At 32.6% G+C, this 15,734-nt stretch overlaps 1 protein-coding gene across 1 annotated transcript; it reads left to right on the top strand.

Moving 5' to 3' along the window:
* Positions 1-1,409: 1,409 nt before the first annotated feature.
* On the top strand, positions 1,410-3,829 carry LOC112688257 (piggyBac transposable element-derived protein 4-like). The gene is made up of 2 exons (XM_025561363.1): positions 1,410-3,051; positions 3,702-3,829. The coding sequence occupies exons 1-2, from the start codon at positions 1,410-1,412 to the stop codon at positions 3,827-3,829; spliced, it is 1,770 nt and encodes a 589-aa protein (XP_025417148.1).
* Positions 3,830-15,734: the final 11,905 nt, after the last annotated feature.

Below are 15,734 nucleotides of genomic sequence, written 5' to 3'. Positions count from 1 at the left end.
ATCATATTATCATTATTTTGTTAACTAACACTTCTTTTTTTTTTTTTATTACTTGTCTATTCGCTCTCCAAACATGGCCGAACCATTCTAATAGTTTGCTTTTTATATATAAAATAATATTTGGCCTATTATATAACTCCTGTAGTTCTTGATTTTTCCTTCTTTCGTACGTTTGTGATTCTGCATTGAATTTCGGGCCGTATATATTTTTCAGTACTTTTCTTTCGAAGGTCATTAATCGTTTGCTGTCTCCTTTGGTCAGAGACCATGTTTCACTCGCGTATGTGATTATTGGTCGTAAATAGCTATGATACAGTAGCGTAGCGTCTTTGAGTTATGTGACAGTAATTTTGATTTAAGGAGTCTCCTGATGCTATAGTAGCATCGGTTGCCGCATGCTATTCGATCATTGATTTCTTCATGCATGTCTTTGTTGCTGTTTATGTTAACACCTAGGTACTTAAATACCTCCACTTTCTTGAAAATATAGTCATCTACTGTTATGTGGTCTATGTTTGGGCTTTTTCTTGCTACCATTAAGTATTTCGTTTTTTCCTCATTTATCCGCAGCCCTATGGTTTTACTTGCTTTCAAGAGTTTGGACGCAGTATTTATGACTTCATCTCTAGTTTCTCCCATTATTACAATGTCATCTGCGTATGTCAATATTACTCGTTCCCCACATATTTCCATTTTTCGACCGTCCCATACTTCTCTCATTACTTTTTCTAATGGTAGATTAAACAAGGTGGGTGATAGAGCATCACCTTGTCTAAGTCCGGATTTTACCTCAAAGGTTTCAGCCATTTTTTGCAGGAAACACACTCTGAACATAGTTCTATTGTTACATCCTTTTATAAGACTTACGTATTTTTTAGGAATGCCTAGTACTTCCAGTGCTTTCCATAGTTTGTCTCTATCAATGCTATCATAAGCTTGCTTATAGTCTATAAATATAAGGTGCAGTTCTTTATCAAATTCATAAAACTTAGCCATTATCTGTCTCAGAGTAAAAATATTGTCCAATGTCGATTTACCTTTTCTAAAGCCACTTTGATATTCCCCGACTATTTCGTTAACATATGGGTTAATCCTTTCTATTATTAACCCGTCATTGGTATCGTGGTGAGCGCGGCGCTCACCTCGTTAGTATTTTGAGAACCACTTGTTTATTTATGACTTGATTCATTTGATACTATTTATACCTTCTATTGACACATGTCTAAATATACTTTTGTAAATATAATATTTTTATAAATATTTCTTGATTAGATATCAACATGCAAAGTCATTAGTATCCATAAAGTGAGCGTTGCGCTCACCCGATAGTATCTACGTAATATTTTTTCGTAAACGCGTGCGCATAATATATTTTTGTTTTATTTGTTTTTTCACGTTTTTATTCTAAAATGTCCGATAATGTGTCTTCGTGGCTTATAGAATCAGAAAAAATTGATTATTTAGAAGATTCGGATGATACAGATGCTGATCCCGATTATGTTGACTGTGCTAATGAACATATTGAAAATGAATATGATGACTCTGACGATGATTTTTCTGAGTCAAATGTAAGTAATAGTAATAGATCAATAATTATTCTGCGATCACGTTCTAGAAGTCGAAGTCCTTTACCAGAAACATCGTATTATCTAGGGAAAGATAATATAACTAAATGGTTTTTTGACCCACCGTCTAATAAAATACGCACTCGGCGACGTAATATAGTTTTACATTTACCAGGTGTAAAAAGAGTTGCTCGCGATGCTGTATCTATTTTAGATTGTTGGAAATTATATTTTCCAAATTCAGATGTTGATAATATAGTGAAGTGCACTAATATTTATCTAGATAAACTTCGTCAAAATTATAGTAATCAAAGTAACTTACGTGAAACATCAAACATTGAAATAAATGCACTATTTGGTCTTTTGTATTTAGCTGGAGTTATACGCAGCAACCATCTCAATCTCGATGACTTATGGTCAGATGACGGCCTAGCACCACCATATTTTCGAGCAGTTATGTCTAAAGCTCGATTTTACATTTTACTAAGGGCTTTGAGGTTTGATGATATTGGTACTAGAGCTACAAGAAAACAAATTGACAAACTCGCACCCATTCGTACATTATTTGATAACTTCGTAACACGCTGTCAAAATAATTATACAGTAGGAGAAAACGTCACAATAGACGAAATGCTCGAAGGCTTTAGAGGGCGATGTAGTTTTCGGCAGTACATTCCAAATAAGCCTAATAAATACGGAATAAAAATTCAGGCCTTAGTTGATTCCCGTACTTTCTATACGGCAAACATGGAAGTTTATGTTGGGACACAGCCAGATGGACCGTATAAGTGCGATAACAGTCCTATGAGCATTGTAAAAAGAATGGTTGCCCCTATTTCAAAAACGGGACGTAATGTAACCATGGATAATTGGTATAGTTCGATACCATTATCATTAGATTTGTTGAAAAATCACAACCTAACTATGGTTGGAACAATACGGAAAAATAAACGTGAAATTCCTCCATGTTTTTTGGACACAAAAAAAAGAACATTGAACTCATCTGTTTTTGGATATGGAGAAGATATTTTGCTTACATCATATGTGCCAAAAAAAAACAAAAATGTGTTACTTATTTCAACCATGCATGAGCAAGGAAACATTGACCCTGAATCCGTTGAAAACAAACCTGAAGTTATAATGTTCTACAACCAAACAAAGGGTGGAGTGGATGTTGTGGATGAATTGAAGGGCGAGTATTCAGTTTCTAGAATTAGTTGCAGATGGTCACTTACCATATTTTTCTCCTTGATGAATATAGCTGGAATAAACAGCCAAATTATATATCGAGAAAATACCGGGAAAATTTTAAGTCGTCGTGCATTTTTGAAAAACCTAGGAAATGAATTGACAAAACCGTTTATGATAAACCGCCTTCAACAACCAAATTTGTCCATATCACTTCGTCAACAAATTATAAAATTGTCTGGACACAAGACTGCTGTCAATGTCGATCAAAGCTCAAGCAGCGGTAGTCGGCCTAAATGTACGATTTGTCCGAAAAAAAAAAATCGCAAAACTATGGTAAGTAAATAATTTGGTATTCTGTAATAATATATAATTTTATACCATTTTCAATTTTAAAATGTGAATAAATTTCGTAGACTCAGTGTGCAGTATGTAGCAGACCAATTTGTAAGGAGCACACAACATTTACATGCATACTGTGTAACAATCAGGAAACCATGTCAGACCACTCGGGCCAAGATGAATAATAATAATAATAATTATATTATATATACAAAATTATAAATTAATTTTTATTGTTCAAAATATTTATAATTAAGGAAAATTGTAAGAACATTTTTAGTAAAATATTAAAATATAAACAATTTGGTGTTGGTTTCAATATTCTATGTTTATTATATAATGAGTTATGTTGAAAAAACAACGATGTGAGCGCGGCGCTCACTCAATACCAATGGTGTGACGCTACATGGCGATACCAACGACGGGTTAATGACGTATACACTTTGTAACACGTGTCCAATAAGGATATACCCCTGTAGTTCTTTGTTTTGGTCGGGTCACCTTTTTTTAATATAGGACATATTATTGCAGTATTCCAGTCCTCTGGAGGGGTTTCTGTATCCCATATAATTGAAATCAACTCCGTAATTTCTCTTCTTATTTCAGCCCCACCTTTTTTCAGTAACTCCGCCACTATATTGTTTTCTCCAGGTGCTTTATTGTTCTTAAGCTTATTGATTATATTGTCGATTTCTTCTAGTTTAGGTTTTTTTATCTTCGGTTCTGCTGAATAGTAATAGGCAGTTTCGTTGGTTTCCTCTACTACTGGTTGATTTAAAAGCTAATAAAAGTATTCTTTGAAATGGCTCACTACCTCCTTTTCTTCTGTGATTAGGTTTCCGACAGCAACTGAAAGTAATCTTGTGGTTTGAAACCAGTTTTGATACTTCCGCATTCATTGAAAAACTTTCTCGCATAGAATATATTCCTTTCAATCTCCTTTATTTTTCTCTTTTCATGTAGCCGTTTCTCTCTTCTTAAAATTCTGTTTGTCTGCCTACTTTGTTCTTTGAAAATATCGATATTTTCCTGAGAGGGATTTTGCAACAAACTTTTTCTCAATTCATTTCTCTTGATTACAGCGTCACTACATAAATCATTGAACCAGTCTTTTTTCCGCTGCTTTTTCTCCATTCCCAAAATTTGATTTACGCTGTTAGTCATTACGTGTTTTATTTGTGTCCATCTACTGTTTACACAAACCTTCATGTTAAAAATAAAAAATGTCCATTAGGAAGACCAAGGACCCGATGGATGGACGGTATCGCTCAAGATATAAAAAACATAGAAGAGGAGTCATCTTTTGATGACGCACACGATAGAGAGAAATGGAGAGGTGTTGTGATGGCAGCGATGGCACTTAATGGCCCGATAAACTGAAGAAGAAGAAGAAGAAGAAGAAGAAGAAGATATTATCATTATACATATTGTACTTGAATATTTTTTTTAGATCTGTTTCTGTTCAAACTTCACCATCAACTCCAAGTACAACAGTATTAGAAGCTGAAAATTATTTTCTAAAGCAAAAAAATTAAAAATTAAAAAGTAAAATATATAAACTGTCTGTTGTATTTTCATATGGAACTATATGTTACAACGATGAGTTGGTTAATGTTTATATTGGTTTACCAAATTCAATAGTTTTAAATTCTCTCAAATGAGATGTTTGAAAATATAAATTTCGTTATAAGGCACGTAAATATCGTGTACGTGTCCACCTTCACATAATAATTGTTAAGAGAAATAGTCACGTTTGTCTAAGGAAATGTCCTTAGAAATAAAGTACGTTTTTAAAATGTAAATGTATTATACAACTGCTAACACAATGACCTACTCTGTTAAATTTCGTTCCCAAATAATAATTCAAGATAATGCAGCCTAGGGCACGTACAAATGGCTAATTATCAAATGTAGAAATCCGATGGCCACAGTATGTACGTGACATCCGGAACGATTTCACACCAAACAGCAGTGACCTAGCAGTCATAGGACCAACATAAATACCAAAGGGCGAGAGCCGGGAGGGCAGTTAGATTCCGCAGCTCAAGTCACCCACACATCACCATTGGAGATTCCACGGACTGTCCGTATGTACATTTCCTGACTGTTAAGACTTACGAGTTTATCGCTCTTAGCCTTCTGACGCATGTAGGTGTGCACAAGGAATCTTCACTCCATACATTTTATAAACTTTATCTATGTTATTGTGATTTCTCTTAACTTAAATAAATATCTACTTCATTTATCAACAATATTGTACAATTCATTTGAAAATAACACCTGGGACGCAACAATTTGAATTACTTTTTGAAGTGGAAAGTAAAAACTATTAGGGCCGGTATTTCAATGTATACTTAAGCTTAGCCTTAAGGCTAAGTAAAGCTTAACTACAGTTTTCTGTATTTCAATTGAGGTTTGAGAGATAAGCTCTACTGTTCTTCGGTTTATCTTAAGGAACGCTCAAGGTATGGTTTAAATCAAGGTTGGTTGGTTTATCTATGATTTTTAAAATTATTATCAGTATTGTCATTATTATTATTATCAAATTTAAATTTTCAAATAAACATAACTGACTACAGTTATTAGTTTTATATTATATATTTTGTGTTTTCTATACAATTATTACAATAACATTTTTAATATCTATACAAAAATAGACACTTCAAATTCTAGTGACGATGAAGATGTTACTCGATTTGTGTGTAGAATTGGTCAGGAAAGAAAACCTCGGATTTTTCGTAACCGAACTGACCATTTTCTAGAGTTGGATGAAAACGAGTTTTATTATCGTTTTCGTTTAAGTAAACGATGTGTTAATATTATATTGTTATTAATTCATTCTAAAATTCAATCTCCAACTAATCGGTAAAAGCATAAAATATACATATATATTAGTATACCTAATTATCTTAGTAATAGGTTAGCCTACCCTATTGGTTTTTGTGTGTTTATAAATCATGCAGTAACATCAACACAGATGATTTTATTAACAAATCGGTTCCTTGCAACTGGTTCTATGCTAATTTCAACAGGAGATTTTGCAGGAATACATAAATCTACCGCAGGAAAACTTATATGGAGGTTATTATAAGCTATAGCCAAATTAAAAAATGAATTTTTAAAATTTCCTTCTAATGCAGAGACTCTTCAAAATATTAAAAAAGATTTTTATACTATTGCTAAATTTCCAAAAGTTATTGGTGCATTGGATTGTACGCATGTAAAAATACAATCACCTGGTGAGTACCTACATTATAATTATTATCTATACTCTAATATAAATTAAGATTCAATGTGTATTATAGGTGGATTAAATGCAGAAATATATCGAAATAGGAAACAGTTTTTTATTAATAAATGTTCAGGCGATTTGTGATTCAAACCTACAATTTCTCGATGTAGTTTCACGGTGGCAAGGGTCAGCCCATGATTCAAGAATTTTTAACATTTTAAAATTTTAACATTCAAAAATATACTCGCGATTTCAAAATAGAGAATTTGGCGATAGTGTTACGGACATACATACATGCAGGTCCTTACGACTCTTACAAATATACAATATAGGTCATTGCATGAGAGCATCATATAATACAGCAGGTAATATAATATAATTCATACAGGTGAGAATAACACGAGGGTGCGTCGTCTTTTAAGAAATACCAGAACCAGTTAAGAAATGGAATGTGCGAACGTAGATGTAGTCAACGAGGCCAACGGGGGATTAGTTAAAAGTAAAATCAGGTCCGAGCCGAGACATTTTCAATCGACAAGGCTAACTTGCCGACGAGGGGAATATTTTAAATACGCAAACCAGGTCCGGGTTGAGATACTGAATTAACGGGGTATACGTAAGAATCTGAGTTGACGAGGCCCGTCTGTCGGATTACTCAGACCAGGTCCGAATCGGGAAATTAAGATCACAATTCCATACAGATGGATTAGCACAGAACCATAGTAGATAAGGAGGTTGGGAATAGACCACTATTTCGATGTGTTTAATACGTGTTTTAGCGAGCACCTTCACGCCAGTTTATTTGTCAAATTAATTAAATTATTTGTATTTAGAGAAATTTCAATAAACAGTTTAACTTAGTTTGAGTATTTTTATTTGGAATATTCCTAAAACATCATCATCGTTACGGTTGAACGGCAGCATGCAACACTTGAATAGTTAAACAATCCAGAGTTTCTACTTCTGGTTGACTATATATTAACAAATTTTTTGCTGGACCACCTCCAGTGCCTTTTATATATGTTTTTTTTGTTGTTGCTTTTTGCTTAAATGTTTTTTTTTAAATTATCTCATTTTTTTTTTTTTAAATATTAAATGGTCGGTGTTCGAGAGATCTATTGTTGTTGTTATATTCCTTTGTCAATTCTTCCCCACTTAAATACTTTTGCTTCTATGTCAAGGAATCTGACTTTTTACATTCTATAGTGTCCCATCTTTTATGTACCAATGTTCTTAATAATTTGATTTCATCTGAAAAAAAAAACGTAGAGAAAAAATTCTCACCAATCCAACCTCTACAGTGTCATTAACATAATAACAAAAAAAAAATCCCTGAATTTCAAATTTATTTATTTTCAAATTCAAATTTCAAAACCAATATTTTTGAAAAAATTAAAAACAGGTCTGTTGTATGTTCCATATATGAATGGTCATAAAATATTATAATTTGAAACTTAATAGTTCGTAACAAATTACATACGAGGCAAAAATAAATGATTGCCGTCATCTAAATTTCAAAACCTATTTAAGGCAACAGCAACGGTAATCGAGCAGTCGCGGGGTGTTGCGGGTAACGACAAGTTTTTATTTAAAAGTTAATTGTGTCTTTTATTGTGAGACTTTGAAGTTATTGTAATCTAATTTGGTTTTAAACTATAAAATGTTTGTTTTTCATTTTTTTCCTAAATTGGGAGTATCAAATCCTAATGTGAATACTGAAGCGTTTGTGGCAATAAAACACTTTTGTAAAATAACAAGATGCTTTTGTACTTATTTTCTCATCCAGTACTCGTGGTCAGTTGTTCAAGAGTAAAAATACCTTAGAATTATAAAGTATAAATCCTGGGGTACTTGTTAATTTGTCCAGTACTCGTTATCGTGGTCACCAAAAGGAGAATTAAATAAGTTTTAACCTAAAGGTATCGATATTTATTCTTTGACGGTCTGAGACTCAATAATCGAAATATATCTGTTATATATGTCAAGCCTTTGCGTGGCGTGTATACCAGTCGTATGACTGGTTATACTGTAAAATACTACAAGTTGATCTATGTGAAAAATGTTTGTAAGGTCATCAGGTGATCGACAAAACGCGTATGAAAATGTAAAATTTCTAATTGTTTGTCAAATTTAAAAGAAAATTGTTAAAATAAATTAAATTTCCACTTTAATTATTCACATCTGCTTAGATATTATTAAAAGTTATTAATATTTTCGAGAGAAATACACCAGTGCTTCGACAAAAGTAATATCACATAAACCATTTAATACAATGGATGCATTAATAAGCAATAATATGAACCATTTAAATGTATCAATTACATAAAAAAGTAAAATTGTAATTATTTTATTTGTCACATCATCTATGTATAAACATTTTTATTATAATAATACAGTTAATAATTAAAATAAGAGTTCAACAATTTACACCAATCCAAATTTATTTTTATTGAACAGAATACAGTATATAAATATATTTATTTATTTAAATTTATATTAAAAAAAAAAAAGAATAACATGTGTTGTTTAGGCCGAAACGACGATCGAAGGACCAGTCACATTGAATAATATAAAAATAATAATCATAAAAATAAAAAATATAATACGTATGTGGCGGGTGCCTATAATTTAATGGCTAGGTAATTTCACTTACTCCCCGCGATACGTTTGGAGATAGGCCACCTAAGGTAATGGACCGATAGCGTTCGGCGGCGGCCACTGACACGACGGCGGCGCCCGAAGGAATGGAAACAAGTTATACACGGGTGACCAGGAAATAGAGTTTAGTTATCGGGGGGGGGGGGGTCTCTGTAGTCGAATCGGTCTGGTGCAATGACCACAGAGCTCACAAAAAATCGGATAATAATTAACAGCTAAACATTCAGGACACAACTTACAGACTACTTAAAATTACGGCAGGTAACTATGGTGAACTGGTAACGATGTTGACTAGAAGTACTGGATAACCTGGACGGCCTCACACACACCACACCGGGTGCTGGCGGACTTACGTATGGCAACAAGTCAAACGTAGTTGCCCAGAGTACTTACAACGAACCAAACGACGACGAACGTACTGACACAACAAGGATGGTGACACAGAACAATATTTGAATAAAATAAAACTCATAGAACACTGAATTGGTAGTGGAAATCTTTATTGCTGGTAACTGACATATGCTTCTTTTATTTTCAATAATAATCACAGAATACTAATAATAATAAAAAGAATAATAACAAACGTGCCGCTTCACTAGCGGACTCCGAATTATAATAATTATAAGTATGCCACAATGGCAATATCGACAAAAAAAGAAAAAAATAATAACGTTTAGCTAACGACGAACAACAAAAAGTATTTTTTCAATAAAAATGTGGTGCAACAATCGCAACCGACGAACGAACAACGAAGACAAAGAAAAAGACCAAAGAAAAGGGCGTTGGCCGATGTACAAAAATAAATATAAAAAAGACAGATTACAATTTTCAAACTAACATACGAATAATAATAATAATGAGGCGATGAACGAATCCATGCTAACGCCGTGGTCGAATCTGTCCACGCGTGTATCTCATTCACTTCTAATCGATCCGCATAGATGTTTTTTACTAAGTGTAAAAGTCTTGCAGTAAGAACAGATCCACAAAGCTCAAGGCGTGGAATTGTGGAACGTTTCAGCGGTGCAACCTTTGATTTGCCCGTTATGAGTTGACAACGTATTAAATTGACAGTTTCGATACGAAGATAAATCGTATAAGATACATTCAACTGGTGTTAACAATGCATTACATATATGTAAATATTTATATTCATTTAATTATTTAAACAGAACATTGTAGGCATTTTAGATGTGGAAATGAATTATTTAATTTTAATTTTAAATTCTTTTAACTACTAAGTCAGTATGGTATCCATCCAGTATTAGGATAGGCCATGGCTTGATTGTTCTGTAGTTTCGCTTATGGATATAAATAATATATAAATTATGAAAAATGGTATTTTATGTATGTACTCTGCCTTACTTTATAATATATTTCATTTCATAGTCTAAAAATTGTTTTACTATTATAAAACAACTAGCCAACCCGTCACAGCTTCGCCCGTGATTGGTTGTTTATTTTGCCTTCGGACCATGATATGTAGAATTTTTTATTCAAATATTATTGTTTAATGTGATCGGCAAGTAAATATAAGAAAACGGATTGAAATTTTTCTAGCGTTATAAATGATAAAAATAAATACAGATAAAAAAGAAATAATTTATGGTAGATAAAGAATTTGATTGAAGTTGATGAAGAAAAAAAAAAGAAAAAAAAAAGAATTAAAATAATAATTTTATAAGACTTCTGAGTATATGATGTTTTTTGTTATATTTCCTGTTGAAATTAAAATCATAAGATGATTCGGGTCCCCAGTTCGAGAAAATGCCACGTATAATTGCCCATGTGAAAAGCACTCTGTACGAAGATCTACGCCAACGTACTTGAATGTTTGACCTTGCGCTTTGTTTATGGTAATGGCAAAAGAAACTTTAACCGGGAATTGAAGCTGTTTGAAGCCGTAAGACTTATAGATAACATTGTGTAGAAGTTTGAAACCTTAGGTATATAAAGAAAAATTTTTATGAATTTTTTAGTACAAAATTACTTGCAAATGTTTACGATTTTGACATATTTCGTAAAAATTTGAACTTCAAGTGCCTATAAAAAAAAATTGTGACTTACGATTTTTGATTTTTTTTTATATCTGATAAGAACCACTTGTAAGAAACCTTGTATTAAATTTTCAAGATTTTTTTAGGCGCCCAAATTTTTTAAATCAATATTTCAAAAAAAAAAATATTTATGTTTGTATATTATATGTATTGAATTACTAACATTACAGAAGATGATGTAAAAAGAAGGTGGAGAAATCTGAGAGATACTTTTTTAAAAGAAAAAATATCGTTCAGGAGATTCCCAAGAGCATGCAGAAATTTATACGGGAAAATGGGCTTACTACAAATCATTGCTTTTTCTAAAAGACACAACTACGCCAAGGAATACTGACGGAAATATTTCTGACTTAGAGTATACTCATCAACAAAATTCAGACTTATCAGAAAATGACGATACTGGACATTTTAGTGATTCTTATATTATGGAAAACATAAGCTTAGCAAACAATCTTGAGATTGAACAACCTTCACCAAGGCCCGAATCAGAACTTGAGATTGAACTATCTTCATCGAGACCCTAATCAGAAACTGACTATTTTGCTATTATTACAACAGTACCACCAAAAAGTCCAAGTATTTCAGATGTTTCACGAAGTAGTTCGACAAAACGGAAAAGAGATCAATCAAATAAAGATTTTGAAAGTGAGTTACTGAAACTGGAGGAACATAAACTAACTGCTTTACTTCAATCCAATATAACTTCAGTTATAAAATACGATGAAGATATGTTATTCCTGAAGTCACTTCATCCATATTTTTACACAATGAATCCATTACAAAAACTACGCATAAGAAACCAACTCCAGACTGTATTTATTAATGAATTATCCACCCAAGTACAACAGCCACAAGAACTATATTCTTCATCCGCTTCATGCAATAATGTGTATTCCACTCAAAATGTAATGCATTATTTTTTCATTTTATAATTAAAGTTTCAACTAATTAATTTTATTATTATGTACTAACGTCTTGCTTATGAATATTTTAAAATTTTTAGTTTATTTAGTTTCATAAATTACTTAAAACTATAATTATTATAAAAAAGATAATGTTACCTATCACAAAGTCCGGCCCAGAGTCTTCCGGAAAATAGGTCGCACCCACTATAACAATTGAAACGCCCACACGTGACTTATTGATAAATAAAATCAAAACAATTATCGGACCAATGTTAATATAATAATAATAAAGCAAAATAAAAGGCACAATAATATATTATAAGCAGGGCGCCCTGGTATGCTAATAATAATAATAATAATAAAACAAATAAATTGTAATAATAAAAATAACCACAGCGATCCAATACAAATATAGCATAAATAATAATTAATAACGGAATCGTTATGAAAGGCTACCTCGACCGGTCTAGTGCTCGGATGGTTGCGCCCACGCGACCGCGCTAAAGCACGTGCGACCAACACCAAGACCGGCGGATGTTTTCATCGACGGTGAGCAGAAGATTATTTGAAACGTTCTCCAGCGACTGAGCGTCCGGACAGCAAGGCACGACGTTGTTACTTAACGGCTAGTATGACGATGAAACAGCACCGGGAACCACTACGTCGACCGTTGTGGACATAATCCAATCCGCACTCAAAACGTCTCGAAAGAGGAGTCGGAAACGATCACGCTGAGAGCCACGGACGAACGACGAACACGAAGTAGATAACTCACAAATAAATAAATAATGAAGAATACGTAAGTACGTAACGAAAGCCGTAATTGACGCCACAAGAAACGGTCGTCACAGGAAGCACGCGGCAATCACACGGCACCGTAGTGTCATCGACTACGCACACCACCAGCTCGCTCAATCGCAAGTGTCGGACCATGGATCGCCCGGATCGTGATGCCAGCGCGACGAAGCGTGCCGACCGAAAGTTCTCGAACATTCCAGAATCGGCACGCTATCGGGGGGAACCGGTTGTCGCGGCCAGACAGAACGCAATAGCCTGTTCGAACAGATAATATTTTTAATTTTATATCTGATTTAATTAATTTAATAATATGTTATTCTGTTATTAAAAACCGAAGAAGGTTATTAAGCATTTTATTATGATTTCTTTTAATTCATGTTTTTCTTATTAAGTTTACCTATAATTAAGTAAAAACTTACCTTATTGTCACAAGCAGTCTTTTTTTCTATTGAAATAGGTTCTTAAAAATGTGTGGTTTGACGGTCAAATTCTGGTGTAATTATTTCTAAAATATAATCAATAGTTTCTGATGTCATTCTAGTATATGCTCGAAACAAAGCATTGTCACTACGTAATTGAGGGTACAAATGATAAAATTCACCAAAAGTGAATCGATCATCGTAAATTAATTTATTTGCCATTGATCGTTTATTTTTTTTATACTTTTTGTACATCAAGTATTTAAGTAGACTACTTCACTTAATAATATTTTTTTTTTTGTAGACTTAAATTCATAGTATCTAAGTATCAATACAATAATATCTAATGCTAAAGACTATATACTAAAAGTTTAAATAATACTATAGTAGGCAAGTTATCGCGATAACGCATCGCCGTGTACTGCGATGTCGGACTCATATTTGCCATGAGTGCGGCGTTTAATGTACAATTCACTAACGGCGTAACCAAGGGCGGATTCAGAGGAGGGGCACAGGGGCACGTGCCCCCCCCCTGTCAAATTTTTATTGAAAATTGTTTTAATGTAATTATGAGTATCATATAAATGAAAAATTCAGTAAATAAGAATAATAACTACCTATTAATTATTACTATTATAATGTTATTATTAGCATTAAAACTGAGAAAATAGGAATTTTTATTTTTTTATCGTTTATCGATAATTATTTGGCTATTTATAACCATTAAACCGATGCACACTCGCGTTATCTTAAGACGTGGCGCCGTTGCGACGCCGCGACAAACTCATGTTATACATATACAGTATACACTATACTCACAACTCAGAAGTCACAATTTAATTGGATATTGCACAGTGTACACAGGCACAGCTATTCGTTGAAGATACCTAGATCTACGCTAAATGTAAGTTAAAATTTCTCATTTCTTATTTTTAAGCTTGTGTAATAGTGACAATTCATTTATCAACTTATTGTAGTAAAATGTTTTTTTTTACAAGCGCTGATTAATTGCTTGTTTTAGATTCTGAACGAAGTGAAGAATGTATTGATTTTACTATGATGTGTGTTTTTTTTTTTGTTTATTTTTGTGTCTGTGTGCACCATAACTAGTCGAAATAATGCTTCGATTTTAAACTTCATGGGTGGTTTTCGGTAGGGAATTTTATATTGGAGGTACCTTAGAGAGGACAAAAGTAAAAATTCCCAAAAGCTTTCAAATGCGGCGGGAAAAACCCCCAAAAAATGACGAAAAAACGGTACTTTTTGAGCAAAACCCGTTTTCGACGAAATCAATTTTTTTAATTTGCGGTTACTCAAAAACCAAAAAATGAAGAAACCTGAAATTTTCACCAAATGTTTATATTGGCATTACCTATACGTGGTACAATTATTAGAAACTTTTGACTTTTTTCGAGGTATTCGACGACGGTTAAAATTATTCAACTGATCTTCGTTCAGAATCTTTTTTTTTTTATATAATACAAAATAAACCCAAAATATATCCTTAAATGCCTTATCTTTTTTAAGGTTACATCTATTGACGCTTATAAATACCTCTACCTTTCTGATTTGTAAATTGTAGTTAAGAAATATGTTCTGTAAATTGCACCTATAGAGAATTAACGGGCGATTAATTTAAGAATAACTGAACCAAACTGTATTTTTTTCATTCATTCTTTTATTTATTTTCATTTTTATTTTTTTTAGATTTTATTTTTATTTCGAGTTAAAACTTATATAATGCGTATAAATACATATGATGGAGAAGAAACGTCAGAAAACAAATATATTAACGTTTTTTAAAAAAACAAAATTAGATGATAATATTGTAAACAAAAAGTCTGAAAATGAAATTATGCCCCAAAATAAAGACGATCAATCCATCTCAACTTATTCACCTGCCACTGAAATTGCAAATATTAGAGATATTGGTAATTATGTTGGTATTACATTTAATAAAATAAAAGACGACGCACTTTATGACGTTCTTTGTGATCCGTGGGTTCCACATGAAAATTTTCTTTTCCCTCTAATTTCTCAAGGAGATAAAAATCGTTCTTTTAAACTTCACTGGATAAATGAGTATCCCTGGTTGTCATATAGCCAAAAATTCGGAGGAGCTTTTTGTAGAATATGCGTTTTATTTGGTAGCGACGAGGGAGGTCGTAGTCGTGTAAAACTAGGAAAATTAGTCACAGTACCATTATCTCTTTACAAAAAAGCAAAAGAAAATTTTAAGGCTCATCAAAATAATGAATACCATAAGAATTGTGTTTTTAAATCTGATAATTTCATAAGTGTTATGAATGGAAAAATACAAAATATAGAAACAGCATTAGACACTGCTATGACACGTAAAGTTGAACAAAATAGGCAAAAGTTAATCCCTATTATTGAAACCATACTATTTTGTGGCCTACAAAATATTTCCTTGCGAGGGCATAGAGATGATGGTTCTATATATTCTATTGATGACAATATTAAACATCATAAAGGAAATTTTAAGGCTTTATTAGAATTTCGTATTAACGCTGGAGATCAAATTTTAAAAGAGCATTTCAAAACCGCAA

The sequence above is a fragment of the Sipha flava genome, unplaced genomic scaffold (assembly GCF_003268045.1).
Source record: "Sipha flava isolate LNK unplaced genomic scaffold, YSA_version1 382_pilon_pilon, whole genome shotgun sequence".
Taxonomy (NCBI): domain Eukaryota; kingdom Metazoa; phylum Arthropoda; class Insecta; order Hemiptera; family Aphididae; genus Sipha; species Sipha flava.
This window is presented reverse-complemented; position numbering and strand designations above follow the sequence as displayed.

Excerpts from the sequence above, each read along its gene's own strand:
- LOC112688257 (XM_025561363.1), top strand. The coding sequence starts at position 1,410 with ATGTCCGATAATGTGTCTTCGTGGCTTATAGAATCAGAAAAAATTGAT. Across the intron at positions 3,052-3,701 it reads CAGCGGTAGTCGGCCTAAAT|CCCCACCTTTTTTCAGTAAC; the intron begins GTACGATTTGTC and ends TTCTTATTTCAG.